The sequence below is a fragment of the Scyliorhinus torazame genome, chromosome 17 (genome assembly GCF_047496885.1).
Source record: "Scyliorhinus torazame isolate Kashiwa2021f chromosome 17, sScyTor2.1, whole genome shotgun sequence".
Classification (NCBI taxonomy): domain Eukaryota; kingdom Metazoa; phylum Chordata; class Chondrichthyes; order Carcharhiniformes; family Scyliorhinidae; genus Scyliorhinus; species Scyliorhinus torazame.
Genome location: NC_092723.1, coordinates 53,728,619 through 53,750,469, shown reverse-complemented (window position 1 = coordinate 53,750,469; position 21,851 = coordinate 53,728,619). Strand labels below are relative to the sequence as shown.

Sequence of the window (21,851 nt, the reverse complement as noted above, 5' to 3'; positions counted from 1 at the left end):
TCTTTTGATAACTTAGTCTAATTCTGTGCAGAATATTTAACACATCCCTTTCATTGGTAGAATTTAAAATGGAATACTGTATCTGAATGGTAACATTAGCTACATTTTCAGGTGGATGGCATTTCCAACAGTTCTGTTGCAGTATAAGATCTTGGTCTTAGTAGGTGAACATGTTATTTGTTGATTCAAAAATAACCCTGGCCACCGATAAATCCATGAATAATTTTGAATGGATGTCTTACAACTGTTAGATAACTGATGGGTCAACTCCTTTGAGTTTGTTACTAGGGTGTGACATTGGAGGAGCATTGTTATATGAGCTTTGAAATTGCTTTTGTGTTTTGCCTTTTGAAGATTAAAAAGTTTGAAAGATAACAGGATAGTTAATTAGCTCTTCAATCCCAAAGACCATGAGCTGATTTTCCTATATCCATTTATCCTATATGCCTGTGCTGTCAGGCAGTACACGTGTGTACTGCAGAAACAGTGACTTGCTTCTAGTGATTTCGAGTGTGTCTCTCTGTCATAGGCCTGCCCCAGACAAGGTTAAGGGTGGAAGTGCAGCCATGGCCATAGTTTGTAATACTTGCACCTGCAGGGAAGGCTGCAGCTATCAAGGTCTTTTGCGTGCAGTGTTAAACCTGAGCACCAGTGCCAAACCCTATGCCTGATCAGAAAGAAACTTGTGTTGACTACTCTGGTCTTTGTTTATCCTTTCTCTGGAACTCTGTTTGGATGCAGACTTTCATCAAAATGAGCGTCCTACTAGCACGGTGTGAGGAAAATGGTGTGGGCACATGAGGGTGGTTGCTCTCTGCCTGCATCTGTTGGAAGTGCAGACATTCCATCCCTGCCCACGAAGTCTTGAAAAATTGAAGGACACTTAAAGAATACAAAGAGCTGGCAGCTCCAGTCTTTGCCCCTTTCTGCTCTAATTTGTAAGTGTCAATTGAGCCTTCCTCCAGGTTTATTGGGGATGAAAAGTAATATTTCACATCCACTAAAGACCAGTGTGATATTCATGGAATAATAATTGAACATAGATGTTTTTGTTTTTGCCATGCAGGATAAAGATAATAAAACTAGGCTTGTGTATGTTGCACCAACCATCCCTCACCGAAGACTGCACAGCACATCTGATATTGAAGAAAAGGAAAATAGGTCAGTTCGATTTCAACTAAATTGACTTGGCATTTCAGATCTGCTCTTCCTTTTAGCAACTGATGCTAATAAAATAGGGAAGACCCTTTGTTTCAGTGTGTATTTAGCTATTTCCTTTCAGCAGTGTCTTCATTCTGACCACACTAGCCATCTAGCTAACTGAGATGTCCAAAGTATAATTTTGACTATTTACAACATGATAATTGATAATGGACTATATTGCTTGAAATTTTGTAATCACATTGTGTCAAGATAACTAAATATATACAACTTTGGTAGTAAACTTGAGTATTGCTGAAAAAGGAAATATGTTGAAGCTTTCCGTCTTGCATTCATCAGGACAGGTGCAAGAATATCAAATGTAAAAGGAGCAGCAGTTTATACTTCATGAGGTGAGGGTGTTGATTGGTAGGGACATTGTCAATGGAGAATGCACCAGTTAACTGATGACTGACAGTTAACTGCCAAGCTTTAAGTAAATTCAAGCTAGGCTGCTTGACTCTGGTCAAGGCACTACCAAATCTACTTCAAGTACCCTGGCAGGTACATCAAAATTTGAGCAACTGATGAAGTTGGCTCTTTAGTGCTGCTGCTGTCCAGAAGCAACATAATGGTATTCATCATTAAAGGATGCTACCATCAAGCCAAAAAATCTACCTATCACACATACCTTGCATTTGGCATTCTTGCAAATGTTCTGATGAGTGCATGACAAAAAACTTCAACATATAATTTAGCAGATTCACATTGAGAGGGAGGAGGTGTTAGCAGATTTAGCGGGTTTACAAGTGGATACGTTACCAGGCTCAGATATGATGTGTCTTAGGCGCCTGTGTGAGACGAGGGTGGTGATTGCAGGGGCTCTGACGTTCATTTTCAAACTCTCTGGTCACTGGGGCGGTGCAGGAGGACTGGTGGACCGCTAATGTGGTACTGTTATTCAAGAAGCAAAGTTGGGGAAAAAATATGTAATTAGAGGCCAGTGAGTCGAACATCAGGCAGAGAGAAATTATTAGAAAAAGTTCTGAGTGACAGAATTATCTACACTTTGAGTGGCAAGGATTAATCAAAGATAAACAGCATGGCTTTGTCAGGGGGAGATAATATCGAACAGATTTGATAGAATTTATTGAGGAACTGACTTTTTATGTGGATGAGGGCAATGTAGTTGATGTAGTCTACGTGGACATGAGTAAATGCTTTTGGCAAGGTCCCACATGGGAGACTGATCAAGAATGTCCGAGCCTATGGGACCCATGGCAATTTCACAAATTGGATTCAAATTTGGCTTAGTGGCAGGAGGCAGAGAGTGATAGTTGAACATTGTTTTTATGACTGGAAGCCTGTGTGAAGTAGTGGACTGCCGGGATTGGTGCTGGGCGCCTTGCTGTTTGTAGTGTACATTAATGATCTAGACTGAATTTGTGCGGTATGACCAGTAATTTGTCAAATGACACAAAAATTGGTGGTGTGGTTAATAGCGGGGAGGAATGGTTTCGATTCCAGGACATTATGGACAGGTTGGTCAGATGGCAGAACAGTGGCAAATGGAACTTAACCCTGAAAAGTGAGAGTTGATGCATTTTGGGCGGACGAAGAAGACAACAGAATACACTATGAATGGGAGGTTGCTAGGAAGTACAGAGGACCAGAGAGACATTGGAGTCCATGCCTAAAAATCCCTGAAAGCAGCAGGACAGGTAGATAATGTGGTTAAGAACATAAGATCTAGGAGCAGGAGTAGGCCTTCTGGCCCCTCGAGCCTGTTCCGCCATTCAATGAGATCATGGCTGATCTTTTGTGGACTCAGCTCCACTTTCCGGCCTGAACACCATAACCCTTAATCCCTTTATTCTTCAAAAAACTATCTATCTTTATCTTAAAAACATTTAATGAAGGAGCCTCAACTGCTTCACGGGGCAAGGAATTCCATAGATTCACCACCCTTTGGGTGAAGAAGTTCCTCTTAAGCTCAGTCCTAAATTTACTTCCCCTTATTTTGAGGCTATGCCCCCTAGTTCTGCTTTCACCCTCCAGTGGAAACAACCTACCCGCATCTATCCTATCTATTCCCTTCATAATTTTATATGTTTCTATAAGATCCCCCCTCATCCTTCTAAATTCCAACGAGTACAGTCCCAGTCTACTCAACCTCCCCTCGTAATCCAACCCCTTCAGCTCTGGGATGAACCTAGTGAATCTGCTCTGCACACCCTCCAGCGCCAGTACATCCTTTCTCAGGTAAGGAGACCAAAACTGAACACAATTCTCCAGGTGTGGCATCACTAACACCTTATACAATTGCAGCATAACCTCCCTAGTCTTAAACTCCATCCCTCTAGCAATGAAGGACAAAATTCAATTTGCCTTCTTAATCACCTGTTGCACCTGTAAACCAATGTTTTGCGACTCATGCATTAGCACACCCAGGTCTCTCTGCACAGCAGCATGTTTTAATATTTTATCATTTAAATAATCTCTTTTGCTGTTATTCCTACCAAAATGGATAATCTCACATTTGTCAACATTGTGTCCCATCTGCCAGACCCCAGCCCATTCACTTAACCTATCCAAGTCCCTCTGCAAACTTCCAGTATCCTCTGAACTTTTTGCTTTACCACTCATCTTAGTGTCGTCTGCAAACTTGGACACATTACCCTTGGTCCCCAACTCCAAATCATCTATGTAAATTGTGAACAATTGTGGGCCCAACACTGATCTCTGAGGGACACCACTAGCTACCGATTGCCAACCAGAGGAAAACCCATTAATCCCCACTCTTTGCTTTCTATTAATTAACCAATCCTCTATCCATGCTCCTACTTTCCCCTTAATGCCATGCATCTTTATCTTATGCAACAACCTTTTGTGTGGCACCTTGTGAAAGGCTTTCTGGAAATCCAGATATGCCACATCCATTGGCTCCCCGTTATCTACCGCACTGATAATGACCTCAAAAAATTCCACTAAATTAGTTAGGCCCGACCTGCCCTTTATGAACCCATGCTGCGTCTGCCCAATGGGACAATTTCCATCCAGATGCCTCGCTATTTCTTCCTTGATGATAGATTCCAGTATCTTCCCGACTACCAAAGTTAAGCTCACTGGCCTATAATTACCCGCTTTCTGCCTAACTCCTTTTTTAAACAGTGGTGTCACGTTTGCTAATTTCCAATCCGTCGGGACCACCCCAGAGTCTAGTGAATTTTGGTAAATTATCACTGGTACATTTGCAATTTCCCTAGCCATCTCTTTTAGCACTCTGGGATGCATTCCATCAGGGCCAGGAGACTTGTAAGAAGGCATATGGAATTTTTGCCTTTATTAGCCGAGACACAGAATATAAAAGCAGGGAGGTTATGATGGGGCTATATAAAATGTTCATTAGGCCTCAGCTGGAATGTTGTGTGCAGTTCTGGTAGTCACACTATAGGAAGGATGTGATTGCCCTAGAAAAGGGCGCAGAGGAGATTCGGCTGGATGTTGCCTGCGCTGGAGTCCAGTTTCAGCTATGAAGAGAGGCTGATTAGGCTGGGGTTGTTTCTTTAGAGCAGAGAAGGCTGAGGGGGACCTGAGTGAGATGTACAAAATTATGAGGGACATGATGGGGTAGATAGGAAGAAACCTTTCCCCTTAGTAGCAGGGCCAAAAATCAGGGGGGCATAGATTTAAGGTAAGAGGCACAGGATTTAGAGAGGATTTGAGGGGAAACATTTTCACCCAGAGGATGGTGGGAATGTGGAACTCACTTCCTGGAAGGATGGTGGAGGCAGGAACCATCGGAACAGTTGAGAAGCATTTGGATAAGCACTTGAAATACCATAGCATACAAGGCAATGGACCAAGTGCTGGAAAATGGGATGTGAGTTGGTAGGTGATTGATGGCTGGTGCAGGCACGAGGGGCCAAAGAGCCTCTCTCTGTGCTGTAAAATGTTATGACCAACATGTTGCTTTCTTCGGTGACATACAACTTTGTTAGAATGGAAGAAAAAATGTATGAAAATCAATTTTTTGAAGAAGAAGAAAACTACAGGTTGTATGTCCAGAAGTGAATTTTTGGAACTGGTCCATTTGATATTCAGACTTATTGTTCAAATACTGAGACAATTCGACTATGTAGTCCATGGTGGCACACCGGACTAGTTATGAGCTTCACCACTTTGTTTAGTGTCACTTTGGTCTAGTCCCATACTCAAGTCGACTGAAAGACTCTTGACCCCCACCTGACCTGACCCAGTCCAAAGCACTCGACTCCTGCCCATGCACTTAGTGCTGTTATTGTAGTAACCATTTTTATGCCGATTTTGAAACCCGGTAACTGGAACAATGTGCTAAGTATTAAAAACTATTATTTATTCTTTTTCAAACTTTATTTCATGTATCTCTTATTCCTTTAATTTGGCTTAGGATAGGCTACCTGATTTTATTGGCCAAAATTTGGAAAAATCTGAAATCCAGCACAGTCTTGCTTTGGATTGAGTATAGCGCCAGTTCTGCTCAAGCTCTTTGATGTCAAGGGCTGTCATAGTCACATCCTTTCTTCAGTTCAGCTATTTTGTCCATCTTTGGACCAAGGCTATAATAAGGTCAGGAACTGAGTGGCCTTGGCGAAACCTAAGCCGAGCATCAGTGAGCAGGTTATTGCTGTGAAAGTGTCACTTGATGGCAATGTCAACAACACCTTTCATTACTTTGATCGAGAGGAGACTGATGGGGCAATAATTGGTTGGGTTTGTGTTGTCTTGTTTGTTGTGGACACGAGATAGCTGAGCGGTTTTCCACGTTGTTGGTAGATGTCAGTGTTGTAACTATACTGAAACTGCTTGGCTGGGTGGGCTGGCCTTTCAGGAGCACAAGTCTTCAGTACTATGACCAGACTCGCATGGAGTGAATGGAATTGGCTGAAGAATAGCATCTGTGATACTGGGGACCTCTGGAGGAGGCCGGGATGGATCATTTATGCAGAACTTATGACTGAAGAGGTTGCAGACTTGTCTTTTGTTTTTGCATTTTGGACTCCTCCATCATTGAAAATGGGGATATTTGTAATGCCTTATCCTCGTGTTAGCTGTTTAATCGTCCACCACGATCCATGGGTGGCACAGTGGTTAGCTTTGATCTGATTTGTAGGTTGTGGAATTACTTGGCTCTGTCTAACACATGCTGATTCCATGGTTTGGCACGCACATAGTCGTGTTGCAGCTTCCAGGTTAACGACTCATTTTGCAGTATGCCTGATGCTCTTGGCATGCCCACCTGAGCTCTTCATTGAACCATGGTTGATCTCTTGGCTTGATGGTAATGGTAGAGTGAGCAATATGGCAGGCCATGAGGTTGCATATTGTGGTTGAATATCATTCTGGTGCAATTGATGGTCCACAGTGCCTCATGGATGCCCAGTTTTGAGCTGCAAGATATGTTTTGAATCTATCCCATTTAGCATTATGCCATGTGACTTGAAGCAAATCACTTTTTGTGTTTAAAGGGAATCAGCAGCTAGCCTAGTACGAAGTGGGTCTTATACAAGACGACAGTGGAAGGATGACTTCAAGGATATAAATCACATGGGAAATGAAGGCAGTATGCCTGTAAATGCATCAACCACAAACGCAATGCCTTTGTATCAGCGAAGGTGAGCAAGAATATGATTCTTTCACGCAGATTAAATAGATCATCATTTAAATATGCCATTTTTATCCAACTTATTTTGTCAAAATTGTAGCTAAAAGATGCAGAGTTGAACAACTTTATCAATATTGTTAGATATTTTTGCTTTGTTTTTTTTTGTATTTTACCTGGTTAATAATTATTCTCAAAACGCATATTTTATGAAAGTGCCAGAGATTCAATAAACCACCAACTACTGGTTATTTTTCAGGGCTGCTATGCAAATTGATAACATTTTATAATATAGTAATCAAAAAGATTTATTTTTAACTGGGATTTTGTTTCAATTTGCATGCTAGGCAATATCAATTTCTAAGAGAGAATATCAACATTTCTCTAGAGGTGCAGTTACCTAATGCATATTTTTCCAAGTATACTACATGCTGCTGAATTTGGCTTCAAGCATAGGCACTGCTTTGTTAATTTGCTCCTTAACATTCCTGAAGAGCCGATGAATTATCGTGGCGACTTTGCATCATTTGTCCTTTCAGTGAGTGATGGTGCCAATACAGAGATCTAAACTTGCAAAAGCAGGACGCGAACAGAATTCAAAATTAACTGGCTGAAATGTATAAAACGCTGCTGTTATCTTTACACAACCCAATTTGAAACAACCCTGGTTTAAAGATGGATAGATTTTATGTATATAAGCAAACCCATAAGTTATTGATTTTGCTCTTAAGTGAAATCATGTAGGCTATGCTGCGATCAACCTGAGGTTTGACTTTTAGAGTCCATGTCACTTCAGATGCATTATTTTGCGATCTTTTCTGGTAGCATTCCAGATTCTCAAACCTATTTATGACTTATTTCAAATTTTGAAGAAAGAAATCCCTGTTTGGTATTTTCATCTTTATTCAGAAGTTCTTTATGGAAGTCCATCCGTGAAGCATTTTCTTCCGTGTAAAATAGTAATTTGTTGATAAATTATATGCAAACAAAACCGTATTTGTAGCCTGTTAGCTGTACCAGAAGCATGTTTGATTCCTGATAAAGAGATCCAAGTTCTTGACTGATGACTGCAACTTCTGACTTTCAGGACAAGTTTCAGCTAGTCTCAACTTTGTCAACAAGTTAGGAATGGGAAAATGTTAGCAAGCTTACTCTTTAGCTTTCCCCATTACTTTGCATATATGACTCAAATGTCACCCAGCGTGCCAAGCCAGAGAATAAGGATGGTTCCTTTGGAGATGCTGTGAGCTGAACTGTATTGGCCTGCCTGAAGAGAACATGTAGTTGTAGTGCAATTGCTTTAGGGCGAGAGAAGTCACATTGCAAGCCTATAATTAATTGAATGGTGTAGTGTAGTTGTCTACTGTTACCTGTTCTTATATAACTATCAATTGTTACCAGTGCCTCATTTGGTAGAAGAAAAGATGACTTGAACAGTTCCTCCATTTCAGTCATTCCCATCACCACCTCAGTCACCTCAGCTGTTACTATAGCAACAGTTAATTCAGCTACTGATCAGCAACCCAGCCGAAATACCATCATCTCTCCCTTCTTCTCTTCCTCTTCCATCTTAAATAGTGTTGTTTCCACAGCAGCAAGCCATCAGGGCAGGTAAGACTAATGTGAAAGGTATGCTTTCTCATGTTTTCTGGTATCTTCATACCCTGATTTTAATATTTAAAAGCACAAAGGTATAGAAGAAAATTCCCAAGATTGAATTTCTTGCTGTGAACATTTTGATCCTATTAACATAATTTTCTTGTTCAAAATAATCTTGGCATTTTCATGCAGTACATTTATTTTGTTAGCTCTGCATGCTTTGTTATATTGCTAGGATGTTATATTTAATTCAAGAGCTTGAAAGGGTCTTCAAGTCATACCAATCCTCTGTTCTATGAGATTTTTAAGCAGATTTTAGCTTACCTTGACCTTGAGAGTGCAAGTAGTCTTCCTGTACCAGTTGTTAACATCCTGCCCATAGTTGAAAATTTCCCCTTTGGAAGCTGTTCCCAGTTTATACTGCTGTCAGTGATTCCAGTTACAGTTAGGAATATAACTTTTTTATAACATGCACTGATTTTTGCATTTGTTCAAGGCATGATGATTTCTGAGTCACAAAAATATTCCTTATTCATTTGCTTGAAATACTAACCTCTCCTACATCTCTTACTGGCTGCTGGATGAATTGTCTTTGAACTCTAGGACCAGAATTTTGCAGTTAGGTGGGTGGTAGATGTTTCAGGTTTTGAAGGTATTGTTGAAGGAGCCTTGGTAAGGTCCTGCAGTGCATCTTATAGATGGTGTACATTGCTGACATTTTGCGTCAATGTGGAGGGAGTGAATGTTTACGGTGGTGGATGGGGTGCCAATCAAGCCAGGTGCTTTGTCCTGCATGATGTTGAGCTTTGTGAGTGTTGTTGGAGTTGCACTTACCCTGGCAAGAGGAGAGTATTCCATCACACTCCTGACTTGTGCCTTGTACATGGTGGAAAGGCTTTGTGGAGTCTGTAGGTGTGTTGTCCGCTGCAGGATTCCTAGCCTTTGACTTACTCTTGTAGCCACAGGATTTATATGGCTTGTCCAGTTCAGTTTCTGGCTAATGGTAACCCCTAGGATGTTGATTGTGGGGTATTCGGCGATGATAATGCCATTGAATGTCAAGGGGGGGATGGTTAGATTCCATCTTGTTGGTGATCGTCATTGCCTGGTGGTGCGACTGTTACTTTCCACTTATCAACCCTAACCTGAATGTTGTCCAGGTCTTGCTGCATACGGTCAGAACATTTTATTTGTAGTACTCCTATTGCCTGATGCAGTCCACCTCAGATAGCGGAGGGTCTGGTCAACCATGTGATATTCCATTATTAGTCTTGGCGCTTTATGTAATTCTTCAGTATGCACGATACACAGCGGGCAATGATCTGATGAGGGTAGCAATTGTCCCACAGGGTGGCTTTGATGCACCTTTTTTCGGTGTCATGCTTGCACGGTCAGCAAATGGCTTGGGCCATATCTTATACACATGGAACTGCAGCAACCTCAACACATCTATTGATCAGTGAAAGTAGGCTTGCTCTAGACCGTAGTAGAGAACCCATTTGTGTATTTTTCAACTAACATGCTTCAAATGTGAAGCCAGGATGGAGCACATTGAAATGTGTAAGGGACTTTGTAGATGCAGCTGCAGATTCTGACAGAGCAAACGCACTATCTATATCGGAAATCTGCAAGGACAAGGAAGTTAGTGGTCATTCTATCAAAAACACATTTCTCATGGAAACTAATGAAAATGTTAGTGAGAGCCAATCTGCAACCTTTTCTCATACAGCATAAATTGCTGCTCCCTTTGGAAATATAGCATTTCTTCTCAATGCATTTGATAGCATATCACTTTTTCAACAATACTTTTGGTCATTAGTTCATTTCATAAAACAAAAGATATGTTTCTTAGCCCTTCCAGAAAGTAACAGTCTTCAACTCATTTTAAGACATGGAAAATTCATTTTTAAGAAACAAGTATGTAAGAATGTAGAGGTCTCCAAGTGTCTGCAAGCATCATCAAGGAATTTGTTACTTTTTGATTGCATGCCAATCTGGAACCTTATACCCAAGTTGAAAGTTGATGTTTTTTGTATGAAATCCTCTGCATAGTTCCTGACGGGGAACAAAAGAAGGGAGATGGATTCTTGCGTAAGATGCAGAACTAGTGGTACTCACCAAGAACGTATTTAGTGGGGATTAAATGTCTGTTATTCATAGCTTGTCTTTTAATGTATATTAGGTGGATGTAAAATATTCCACTATCCAATTCTGAGAAGTTCTCCCTGATGCCCAGGCCAACACTTAAAATAGATGATCTGCTTGGTAACATTGTTTTCTGTGCGACTTGCTGTGTACATATTGACTGCCCTCTTTGCTATGTTACGGCAGTGACCATACTTAAAAGTGCTTAATTGGCTATAAAATGCTATGAAACATCCTGACACTGAAAGGTTCTCTGTAATTGCATTTTTAAAAAGCATATGGACATTTAAGTCTAAGTAAGTAAGTCAGAAACTTAATTTTCTTTAATTAGGAATATTAAAATGTCTCCATTTTATTTTAACTGGTACACAAAAATTAATGATCAGTAGTAGAGATGGTATTGAGGAGGGAAGAAAAAGTAGAGCCCCAAGAAGTATGCTATTTTATTAATCCCATCCACACTTAACAATGCCCAGCTTTATGCTGAATACTTTTAATTAATTCCATTTTGTTCATTCAAATTAACTTGAAATATCTGCTTAAATAATTAAAACTCTTGCAAATATTGCATTGTACGCAATCTTTTGAAGTACTACATTGAATCTGTGGAAGGAATAATATGTCACTCTCATTGGCTCAAAAAACGAACAATTATTTTATGGAATTAAAGGTTAGTTGATGTACCACATCAAAACAACCTCTTGAACGGCTGCAATTTCAACCAATTATGTGACGAGCTTTTTCCAAAGTGGTTCCAGTTTCTGAATTTATTTCAGACCCAGCAATAAATAAAATTTAAAACAAACTCATAGAATTGAATAATTTTCTTAATTTCCACACGATATTGCCCATTTCTAAATTATGATTTTTTTGCAGGAGCCTGTTGATGTCTCTGGGACCCTGGAGACTAACATATTCTCCTTCTCTGCAACTTCGTTGTTTTACCTGGGCATTGCGAACCATTTCTTTGCCTTATAGCTAGTCCAATTACCAATTTTTTTTTAGGAATATATATATAGACTTTTTCTTCCATCCTTTGAGCAATTATTTTTTCCAATAATGTTCTTGCGCTTTCTGTTAATGGTAATGTTTTGCATTCCCCACGCCTTTCACATTTCAAATTGGACATAGTGTTCGTACATTTTAAAAATGCATTTGCTTGTCGAGATTATGCCAGATAGATGAGAGGGTTTGAAGAATTTGAATTAGCAGAGGAATCAGAAGAATTCGGTGTAGAAAGCCAAATTCAGCAACGTTGACAAAGCACTGTCTGAGTATCCAAAACAGTCAACATTTTCTAGTATATATTAACATTTTCTAGTATATATTAACGTTTAGCTATGGTACAATCTGAGAATTACTTTTGATCATCGTTTCCATGAAGACTGTTTGATGCAGTCCAAAAGTATTGAATTTTCTTCTGCTATCTGTGCTTGCAAAGTGAAAAGAAGCTGCATATAAAGTCATTGTAGCATAGAGGAGTCCATTTGGCCCATCAAGTTTTGCCAGCTCTCTAAAGAAATCCAGTCAGTCCAATATTTTAGTACCATTCACAAACTTATGGGTCATTCCCCAATACACATGTACTTGGATCCTCCAATAAAAATAGTATATAGTAAAGGTCATCACAATGATTCCTTCAGTATGCTGGTTTTCAAGTAGCTCCACATTCAAAACAAGTGCTTTCTGCCTTCAAGCGTTCTGTCAATTTTTAACCCAACCACTGTTGATTACTTCCAATTCCATATGATTCTCTTTTTGTAGAGATGTCTTTCAAAGCCAGTGATGAGATAGCATGTGAATCCAGGTAGATAACAATGACCCATATCCACTAACTAGTGAATTATTTCCAAAAATTAAGTGAACCTGGCTAGATATTACTTTTTTCCAGAAGATGTGATGGGTGTTCTTAATGTCACCAAAATGGACCTAGATTTCATCCCTAATAATTCCCTTGAACATCTTCCCTGTTACTGATGTTGGACTAATGGCCCTGGAGCTACTTAGTTCTACATTCATTATGTTAACTTCCAATTTCAGGAAACAGCCCTAACTTCAAAGTATTAAAAGTGCTTGCTCCAGTATCTGTCCTATCTCCTTAAAGATCTTCAGCTATATATTACCCACATCAGTAAACCCCCCCTGAAATGTCCACTGTCAAATTTTCTTGCGGACAATTGTCAATTCTAGGAAAATGCAAGAAAGGAATTTGAAAACATTGCGCATTTTAATTAAAATTACATGAAATATAATGTAATCTTTGAATGTGACACAATTCAAATGTAACTGCAGTTCAAGTTTTGAAGACTAAATTTACTTCAGTGGTTTGTGACACAGACTACTGTTTTACATTTTATACGAGTCTTAAGTACATGGACGTTTTCTCCTTCATTCAGCTCCACTGATACAGGATGGTGATTGCCAATTGTACACAATAGGTTTGTAAAAGAAAATTGGCTGCAGGCATTTCTAAAGAGCGAGAACAAATTAAAAAAAAAACATTTAGAGTGCCCAATTCATTTTTCCAATTAAGGGGCAATTTAGCATGGCCAATCCACCTATCCTGCACATCTTTGGGTGTGGGGGTGAAACCCACGCAAACACTGGGAGAATGTGCAAACTCCACATGGGCAGTGACCCAGGGCCGGGATTGAACCTAGGACCTCGGCGCTGTGAGGCAGTTGTGCTAACCACTGGTCCCCAAGAGAGAACAAACCTAATAATAAAGCAACTTTATCTCATCCTCTGTCCTAATCCATGTGACAGACAGTTGATTGCTCCTGGCATTTGGTCAAGATTGCGAAAGAGGTAACTCTGGGAGTCAATTTCCGCACAAAATCCAAAAAAACAGCTAATCAATGAATTGTCAGAGTCTCTGATGTTGTTTGGGGGACGAATGTTGGCCAGGCTGCTGGGAGTAACCCTTGAGAGTAGCCGTTAAGATTTTTATGTTGATATTTACAACTTTGCATCAGTTAGCTAAACATTTGGGAACAATAATCAGTAATTCTCAAACCCTTGCAGATTCTTCTTCACTAAGCTTATTTAATAATTCAAAATACAATACCTTCAATTAAGTATTTCAGTATGGTGAGTGCATCGGAAATTATGCTTTTTAGAATATCTTCAAAATTTGTTTCTTGCAAGTCACATGAAACCATTTTATTGTATTAATTTATGTCTCTGATGCAAATGGAAAACCAATTTTCCACTTGTAAGATAAAGTTACCATAGTCCCAGATGACCACAGGCTGTTTTCCCCTTTGACAGGGAGAACCAACTGATGGTGATTTAATCTGAGGATCACTATATCTCAGGCAAGGGGAAAAGTTGAGAAGGTGGGCCTTCATGAATAACCATTTGTACCTCTAAATACCGATAATCAGTTATAGAGTCATTGAATCATACAGCACAGAAAAGGCCCTTTGGGCCATGGCATCTGCACCATTCAAAAACAGCTATCTAACTATTTGAATCCCATTTTCCAGCACTTGGCCCAGAGTCTTGTATGCCTTGGGTTCACAAGTGCACATGTAAATACTTCCGAAATATTATAAGGGTCTCTGCCTCCACCACCCTTTCAGGCAGCGAGTTCCAGATTCCCACTACCCTCTGGGTGAAAATTATTTTTCTCACATCCCCTCCAAACCTCCTACCCTTTTGTAGCCACCTAAAATGGCTGATTCCCTCTTAATTTGGCCAAAACCCGATTTTAAAATGGCTCACCGAAAAGGCTGATGGGAAAAGCAGCCAACAGGACACAAACGGACAGCTGCAGACAGAATAGCGTATTCGGCTCTGGGGAAGTCGGCCCAGATCGATACTCAAGACCATTAGCAGCACATCAACCCAGACATCTGCAGTTTAATCGGCTATCCCCGGGAACGATTGCAACATATTAGCAATTGAATGCCGGGCCAGACCTGTCAGTGCCTGCAGTGGCCGAAACAAAGACAGGTGAACGACCACCCCCCGATCGAGGAATCGCCCCGTTATTGGATATATCGAACCCAGTGATTGTGAACAAGTCCAATCACTTGGGACTCGGGGTCAAGGGCCGCCCCGAGAGGCGGGAAGCCCCGGGACCCTATAAAGTGAGGGGTCAAGTTCAGATCGCGCTCTCTCTCCCTTCTTCTCCTGCTCGAGACCTTCGCAAGAACATCCACCAGAAACAGTATGTTTGACTCCAGCGATCGCTACCCGATAAAGACTCCTAGCCATCGACCCGTATCAGCCTTTTTGAATCCCGCGGGCCAGATCCGATTCGATAAGCCATTCGTTTCCCTGACCTGGTGGGCCCTTCCTAAAGTTAAGTATTGGCCAGTAGTGGTAGATTTCTATATAGATAGTAGGATTATTGTATAAGCGTTACCTGTTGTATATAATAAATGACCGTTGATTTCAATCTTACTAAGTGGTGTGCTGACCTATTAATCATAACTCGAGCTTGAACCACGTGGTGGTATCAGAAAGATACCTGGCGACTCGTGAGCAAAGGTGACATAATCAGAGCTAATAAACTGAGGCTAAAAAGAGCAACGTAATTGGCGACTCCGCCGGGACCCGACATAGAAGTGGAAAACCACTCCGGGAGAACCCCAACAATTTGAATTGAATAGAATCCAATCGGAAACAAAAACAAACAAAAAAAACCACAAGTGTTCAAGCGGTTCTGGTTAATAATTCACAATTCAGAAGTGTGTGTATGCATGCGTAACTAACAGGGTTATAAGGTAAAACTGATAGATTTTTGTTGCGTCAAAACTGTCGGAAGTCTGTATTTTCGGAAATTAGCGCAAGCCGTACCCGCATCTACAACACCACCTTAGCCCCCTGTTCCAAATTTGAATGTAACAAGCAGATAAGAGAGATGGCAATTCAAGCAATGCAACGCCTCATGAACCCCAAAGAATTTGTGGTTGCACCGATCAGCAGCATTAAAGTGGGACAGTGTCCCATTTGGGAAGTGGAAATTGGCAAATTTCTGCAGGGCAAAGGATGGCCCGTGTGAAGCGGTTTCTGTAATAATGACGACTCAGGTCCCGGAAGTACAGGGCATACTTGGTGGGATAACATGAGTGAAATCCATAAGAAAAGCTTAGCGAAAGCGCGCAAGCCGATGGCAATCGTGTCCTGCATGGCACAATTGCGAGGCACAGAGGAGGTCGTCAGGACGCTCCGAAAAGAAATAGAGGGCATACATCGTATGAGTAAAATCGATGTCTGCGAGATGGAAAAGGAAAACCTGGAATCGAAAAGGCAGTTAGAAGCCAAGGACGAAGAGGTGGCTGACGCCAAACGGGGTCAGCAGTCTTGTCTGGCGCATTTAAGCAGTTTTCAATCCCAGTATGGGAAGGCTTATCAGGACACGCAGCGTGCCATCCTGGTTAAGAAAGAGACGGAGAAGCAGGCGGAGACACTACAGAAGCAATGTAGTGATCTCAAGGCAGCCTTGAGAGCGCTCCACGCTGCAACCACGGAACAAAGGCAGAGTACCTTAGACCATGCAAAGTGCCGAAAGCAAATTGCAGACCTGCAATCAATGCTTTCTGTCCAAAAGGGATTCCAAGACACCTTTGGGGAAAGTTTAGACCAGGAAGACGGCCCTGATTGGGAAGAACTGCAAGAGACAGCGCAGAGATATGTTCAGGGAGCATGTGCGCAGGGAAAACCCCAAAGGAGGAGAGCACCCCCGCCCCCCACACAGCAGGTAATACAGGCTCCCATGAACCCTGTAACAACCCACCGCACCGCCACAGCAAACGAGGCGGAAGTCTTATATTCCACCCCCCTCACAGTGACCCAATTACGAGACGCGTGTGCTAAAATCACACCGTTCCTCCCCGCTTTAGACCCACACCATTTCTTTGCCACCGTCAAACACCAGGCGACCATGTACGGCCTGGATGAGAAAGAGCAGGTAAAGCTCACGGTCCTCAGCTTAGACCCATCAGTCGCAGCAGCCCTTCCCGACCCACAGAATGTAGGAAGAGGCGCCCTTGCAAAAATGCATACCGCGATCCTGGATGCGATCGGGTACAACCGGGGCGACCCCGTAGACGTTCAGAATAAGTGCAGACAGAAAAGGTCTGAACACCCCACAGCGTTCGCAGGACGCTTGTGGATTCACTTTGAAGCCGTTTTCGGAAATGTATACCGTGCCCATTTGTCCGCAGACGATATGGCCAAATGGACCTGCACCCTTATCTCCCATGCCACGGAAGCAGGATAGAATGCCTGTAGTAATTATGATCCCTCGGAGGAGGCTCATAATGAGAAGTGGGTGGTCAAAAGATTGTCCCGCGTTTGGGAACAAGCGGCTCACGGTAAACCCGCAGCTCGAACCCCTGAGGAAAACCAAGCCGCCGCAGACGTGCAGGCAGTAAGAACCACTCTTCACAACCCCGCCTGGGTAAACGAGGGGAAGAGCAGCCCCCCAGCAAAACCGCAAGAATGCTACAATTGCGGACAGTTGGGACATTTTGCCAAAGAGTGCAATGGCCCTAAAAAGCCACAGACAGGCACTATCAATAAGAAAAAAGCAGAACCCATACATAACGTTAGCGCCCAGTCCGATCAGACAGACTTGACCGGAACGGACTGACGGTGTACTGGCTCCCCCAGCTGGGTCTGCGATACCCTTTGGGATAGGTCAGGACGACCCGTAGTCACAGCAAAGGTTAGGGGACAGCCGATCGAGCATCTCTGGGACACAGGATGGTCCTGCACAACCTTAAATTCCTCCACCCTTGGTAAGGACACGTGGCCCACCACAGCCACGATCACCCTCAGCGGCTTCACGGGCCACTCACAACAGGGACATATCACAACCCCTGTACCCATCCAAATTGGCACCATTAATACAAAACACCCCGTAGTGTTAGTCGACCTGCCCCCAACAGCCGAGCACATTTTGGGTTTGACTTCATGAATTCTCATCACCTCTCTTTCGATCCAGTCAACCAGTGTGTCTGGAAGATGGCGAAATTCGCTAGAGCCCCTGCAACGCTCAATATAGGGGATTATGTGAACAAAATTAGCGCAGTAGGCGAGTTTTGGTTCAACCCCACCACACTCGGCACGGACCGACAGGTTAGGGCAGTCCTGCAAAAGAACAGGGCAGCGTTCGCGACCCACAAGCACGACTGTGGACGGATGACTGGCTCCGTACAAATAACAGGACCGGACCCTAGACCCCAAAAGCAGTACGGATTCCCCTTAGAAGCAGAGGGAGAAATCCTAAAGGTTATAGAAAGTTTATTAGCGCAGGGCGTCCTAAGATCGGTAGCCTCAACTAATAATGCCCCAATTTGGCCAGTAAGGAAACCCGACGGATCATGGCACTTGACCATTGATTATCGGGAACTCAATAAAGTCACCCCCGCAGCAGCCCCCACCGTTGCAACAAGTCCCGAGACCATGCTCAAACAGGGACTCCACGCCCGATATTTCACGGTTTTGGACGTCAGTAATGGGTTCTGGTCCATTCCATTGGCAAAGGCGTGCCAGTATAAATTTGCCTTCACTTTCAGAGCGCAGCAGTACACGTGGACATGCCTGCCACAGGGCTTCCACAACTCCCCCTCCATTTTCCACCGACAGCTGGCAAATGGACTAGCAAAATTTTCTCGCCCCGAATGTCTGGTACAGTATGTATGTAGACGATCTACTACTGCAAACAGACACGAAGGAAGAGCACATTGAGCTTCTGTCCGAACTCCTGGAATTACTACACTCCATTGGCTGTAAAGTCAACCCCAAAAAGGCCCAGATATTGGAAGAAAAAGTGGTATATTTGGGTACAATTATCTCACACGGCAAACGCGAGATCGAGCACAAAAGAATTGACTCGATCGCTAAATTGCCCCTTCCCCAACACGTTTCAGCCCTCCGGTCGTTTTTAGGACTGGTTGGCTACTGCCGAAACCACATTGACGGTTTCGCCAGCAAGGCAGCGCCCCTCTCACACCTCCTAAAGAAAGGAGCCCCCTGGGAATGGCTTCCGCAGCATACGGATGCTGTGGAATCATTAAAACACGCGCTCATAGCTGCCCCCGCACTACAAGTTCCTGACCCGCTTTCCCCGTACGCCATAGAGGTGGCGACCACAGACCGCACCCTTTCAGCCGTGCTCCTGCAGGAACGGCACGACCAGCTAAGACCCGTGGCTTATGCCTCCTGGATTTTAGATGCTGTGGAGCAGGGATTCTCAGCCTGTGAGAGGCACCTGCTCGCAGTTTTCTGGGCAGTCCAGTACTTCTCATACATTACCGGACTGAACCCCATCACCATTTTGACCGAGCACACCCCCACCCAACTTTTACTAGACGGACGACTTAAAGACAGTACCGGCAGCCAGATCCACGCTGCTAGGTGGACCCTTCTCTTACAAGGACGGGACATCACAGTAAAACGGACAAAGACTCACACATACTTAGGGGACAATCTACAGTACCCCGGAACCCCCCATGAATGTGAGATCATTTCACCCCACCATAATACAGGCCCCTTTATAGCTAAACCATCCCCAAGAAAACTAGCCACTCCATCTCAGAACCCCCCTCACCCGGACACGTGTGAACCCATTAGGCTTTATGTGGATGGATCTCGCACAATCCTGGATGGGCAACGCATAACAGGTTGTGGGATTTATGTGGAGGACGCGCAGGGACGCGCCCTCGAGGAAATCGCATTAAAATTACCCGGACACTTAGGCGCGCAGGCAGCAGAGCTTGCGGCCATCGCTTACATTGTGGAGCACCCAGATTCCTTCCCTAGCCCAGCAGACATATATTCAGACAGTCTATACGTGTGCAACAGCCTCACTGAATTTCTGCCCCTCTGGAAAACGAGAGGATTTGTTTCCGCGGATGGGAAACCCCTCCCCTCAGCCCCATTACTCCGCCATATTCTGAAAAAAGCCAAGAACAGGACTTTTGGCATTATAAAAGTCCACAGCCACCATCGTTCCCCCCCCCCCCTGGAAATGTAAAAGCCGACGCGCTGGCTAAGGCAGGATCCAGGCATGGGTATTTTTGGAAGCTCCCCGAGAGCGCCCCAGTGAGTGCGCCAGTGAGTGCAGTTCAGGTCGTGCAGACTAGGATCGAAGATCTAGTTAGTAGAGGCCCAGAAGCAGGATAGCGTTCTCACTGAAATTGTGAAAGGGAAGTTTCCAGTCTCATACGAGAGGTACAGAAATACAATAACCACACATGACGATGTGGTGCTAAAGGACACCCTTTACGTAGTTCCTGAGCAGGATAGGAATCAAATGATCTGTTTATTCCATGATGGTCATGGACACCAGGGAATCGAACCCACCGCAGCCCACCTCAAACAGCTTTGTTGGTGGCCTAATCTCAAAGAGGATGTATCCCATTACATTGAGAATTGCCTCATCTGCGCTCAGAACAACCCAGATAGATATGCTAAAAAGGCACATCTCAGCCACACCCGACCCGTTAACGGCCCCTGGACTAACCTCCAGATCGATTTTATAGGTCCATTGCCCCCTTGCAGGAATGGCTATAAATATGTTCTGGTGGTCATAGTCACTTTTACAAAGTGGGTGGAAGCATTTCCCGCCCGCACCAACACCGCGAAAACCACAGCCAAAATCCTAACCCATCACATTTTTACAAGATGGGGACTCCCCCGCAGTATTGAATCGGACCGAGGTTCTCACTTTACGGGACGGGTCACGCAGAATGTCCTCACGATATTCGGCATAACCCAAAAATTTCACATTGCGTACCACGCTCAGTCGAGTGGTATAGTGGAGCGCATGAATCGGACCCTAAAAACCACCCTTGGGAAAATGGTTCAGCAGAATAACACCACTTGGGATTCAGTCCTCCCCTTTGCGCTGATGTTTTTACGTAACACTATTTCCACCTCCACAGGTTACACCCCACACACCCTCATGACCAGACGCCCCATGAAAGGGACAGAGTACTTGTTGGGTTTAGACCTGACCAGCCCTGAAGTTACGGCGCTCACCCATGAGAAAGCCGTTGAACAATTACTCGCAAATGTAAAAACGGCTCGGGTAGCAGCCGCTGTTAAACTGGGCACTAAAAGAAAACCGAGCAAGGCCTGTTTTGATAAGGCAATAATGCAACGGAGTATAATATAGGACAACAAGTGATGTTGTCTGTGTATAATCCCAGCACATTTCTGTCTCCGAAATACTCGGGTCCGTACTCCATTACGGATAAAGTAAGCCCATCGGTATACAAAATCAAATACCAAAATGGTAAGACTGCCTGGTTTCACATAAACCAGCTAAAGGTTTATGGAGCACAGGCGAACCACGCCGAGCACGTCATGCTTGACGCGGCAGACCTAACCACACCCACCCCTTCCACGTCCAGCCCAGACACGGACTCACCCCCGACTCCACCCACAAACTTTACACTCCGCCCCGGAACGCCCACAGACTGCAGCAGCAGAGACGGCGACTGTGACTCTGACGACAGCCACAGCACGCCTCCCTACTTTCCTGGTCCCACACCTAGCGACTCCGACTTCGACTCCAGTGATCCCTTCCTCATCACTTTCTTAAACAAACCACACCACCGAACCACACGGACGACCCCGACTTTGTTCCCACCCAACTCATTGGCACCGCGACAACTCCTGCAGACTCGTCTGCAACGACGAGAGCGACCCAAACTCTCACCACGCAGCCCTTTCCGCCCTAATTCACTCCAGAGTTTGGCACCCGGGAGAAGGTGACGACCTCTGGTCTGACTCCCAAGCCGCCAACCCCTTTGCGACCCTGTTCGCAACAAAGAACTGAGGTGTCCACATGATGAGTTAAAAGAGACACTTGGTGAAAAGTGTTGTCCTTCCTGACGGAACCTGCAGGATGTTTTCGGTTGTTTGTATGTTTGTTTAATGTTGTTCGTCCGACAGGAGAATGTGTCTCACTGTCACACACCCATTCACCTGAAACTTTTTTAGCTTTTTCCCACAGACACCCACCGCGGCCAGACGCTTGTTCAGCGGTACCAACTTGTCCACAGATACCTGGTCAACAGACCAGATGCTTGTTCAGCGGAACTAGCTTATCTGCAGATACCTGGTCAGCAGACCAGACGCTTGTTCAGTGGAACTAGCTTGTCTGCAGACACTTTAGCCGATACCTGTTCGGGTACCAGACGCCCGTTCTGATTCGAGGGTAGAAGCACAGCACCAACCCCACCACGATGAATATATTTGTGCCCATTCTTGTTGATTGCTCAGGCAGTGGAGAAACGGCGTGAGACCCGCCCTACCTGGGGACACCCCCCCCCCCCCCCCCTGTTGGTCAAAAATGCTCGGT

At 43.9% G+C, this 21,851-nt stretch overlaps 1 protein-coding gene across 3 annotated transcripts in view; it reads left to right on the top strand.

Annotated features, from left to right (window-relative positions):
* Positions 1-21,851, top strand: part of LOC140393875 (protein phosphatase 1 regulatory subunit 12A-like) — a 323,102-nt gene that overhangs the window by 140,986 nt on the left and 160,265 nt on the right. The window contains exons 11-13 of one of the 3 annotated variants that reach the window (XM_072480442.1): positions 1,067-1,161; positions 6,648-6,794; positions 8,360-8,392. In XM_072480442.1, coding sequence (XP_072336543.1) covers positions 1,067-1,161; positions 6,648-6,794; positions 8,360-8,392 — 275 coding nt within the window. Of the gene's footprint in view, positions 1-1,066; positions 1,162-6,647; positions 6,795-8,182; positions 8,393-21,851 lie in introns of all 3 variants that reach the window. The other 2 variants (XM_072480441.1, XM_072480443.1) reach the window with 2 other exon arrangements.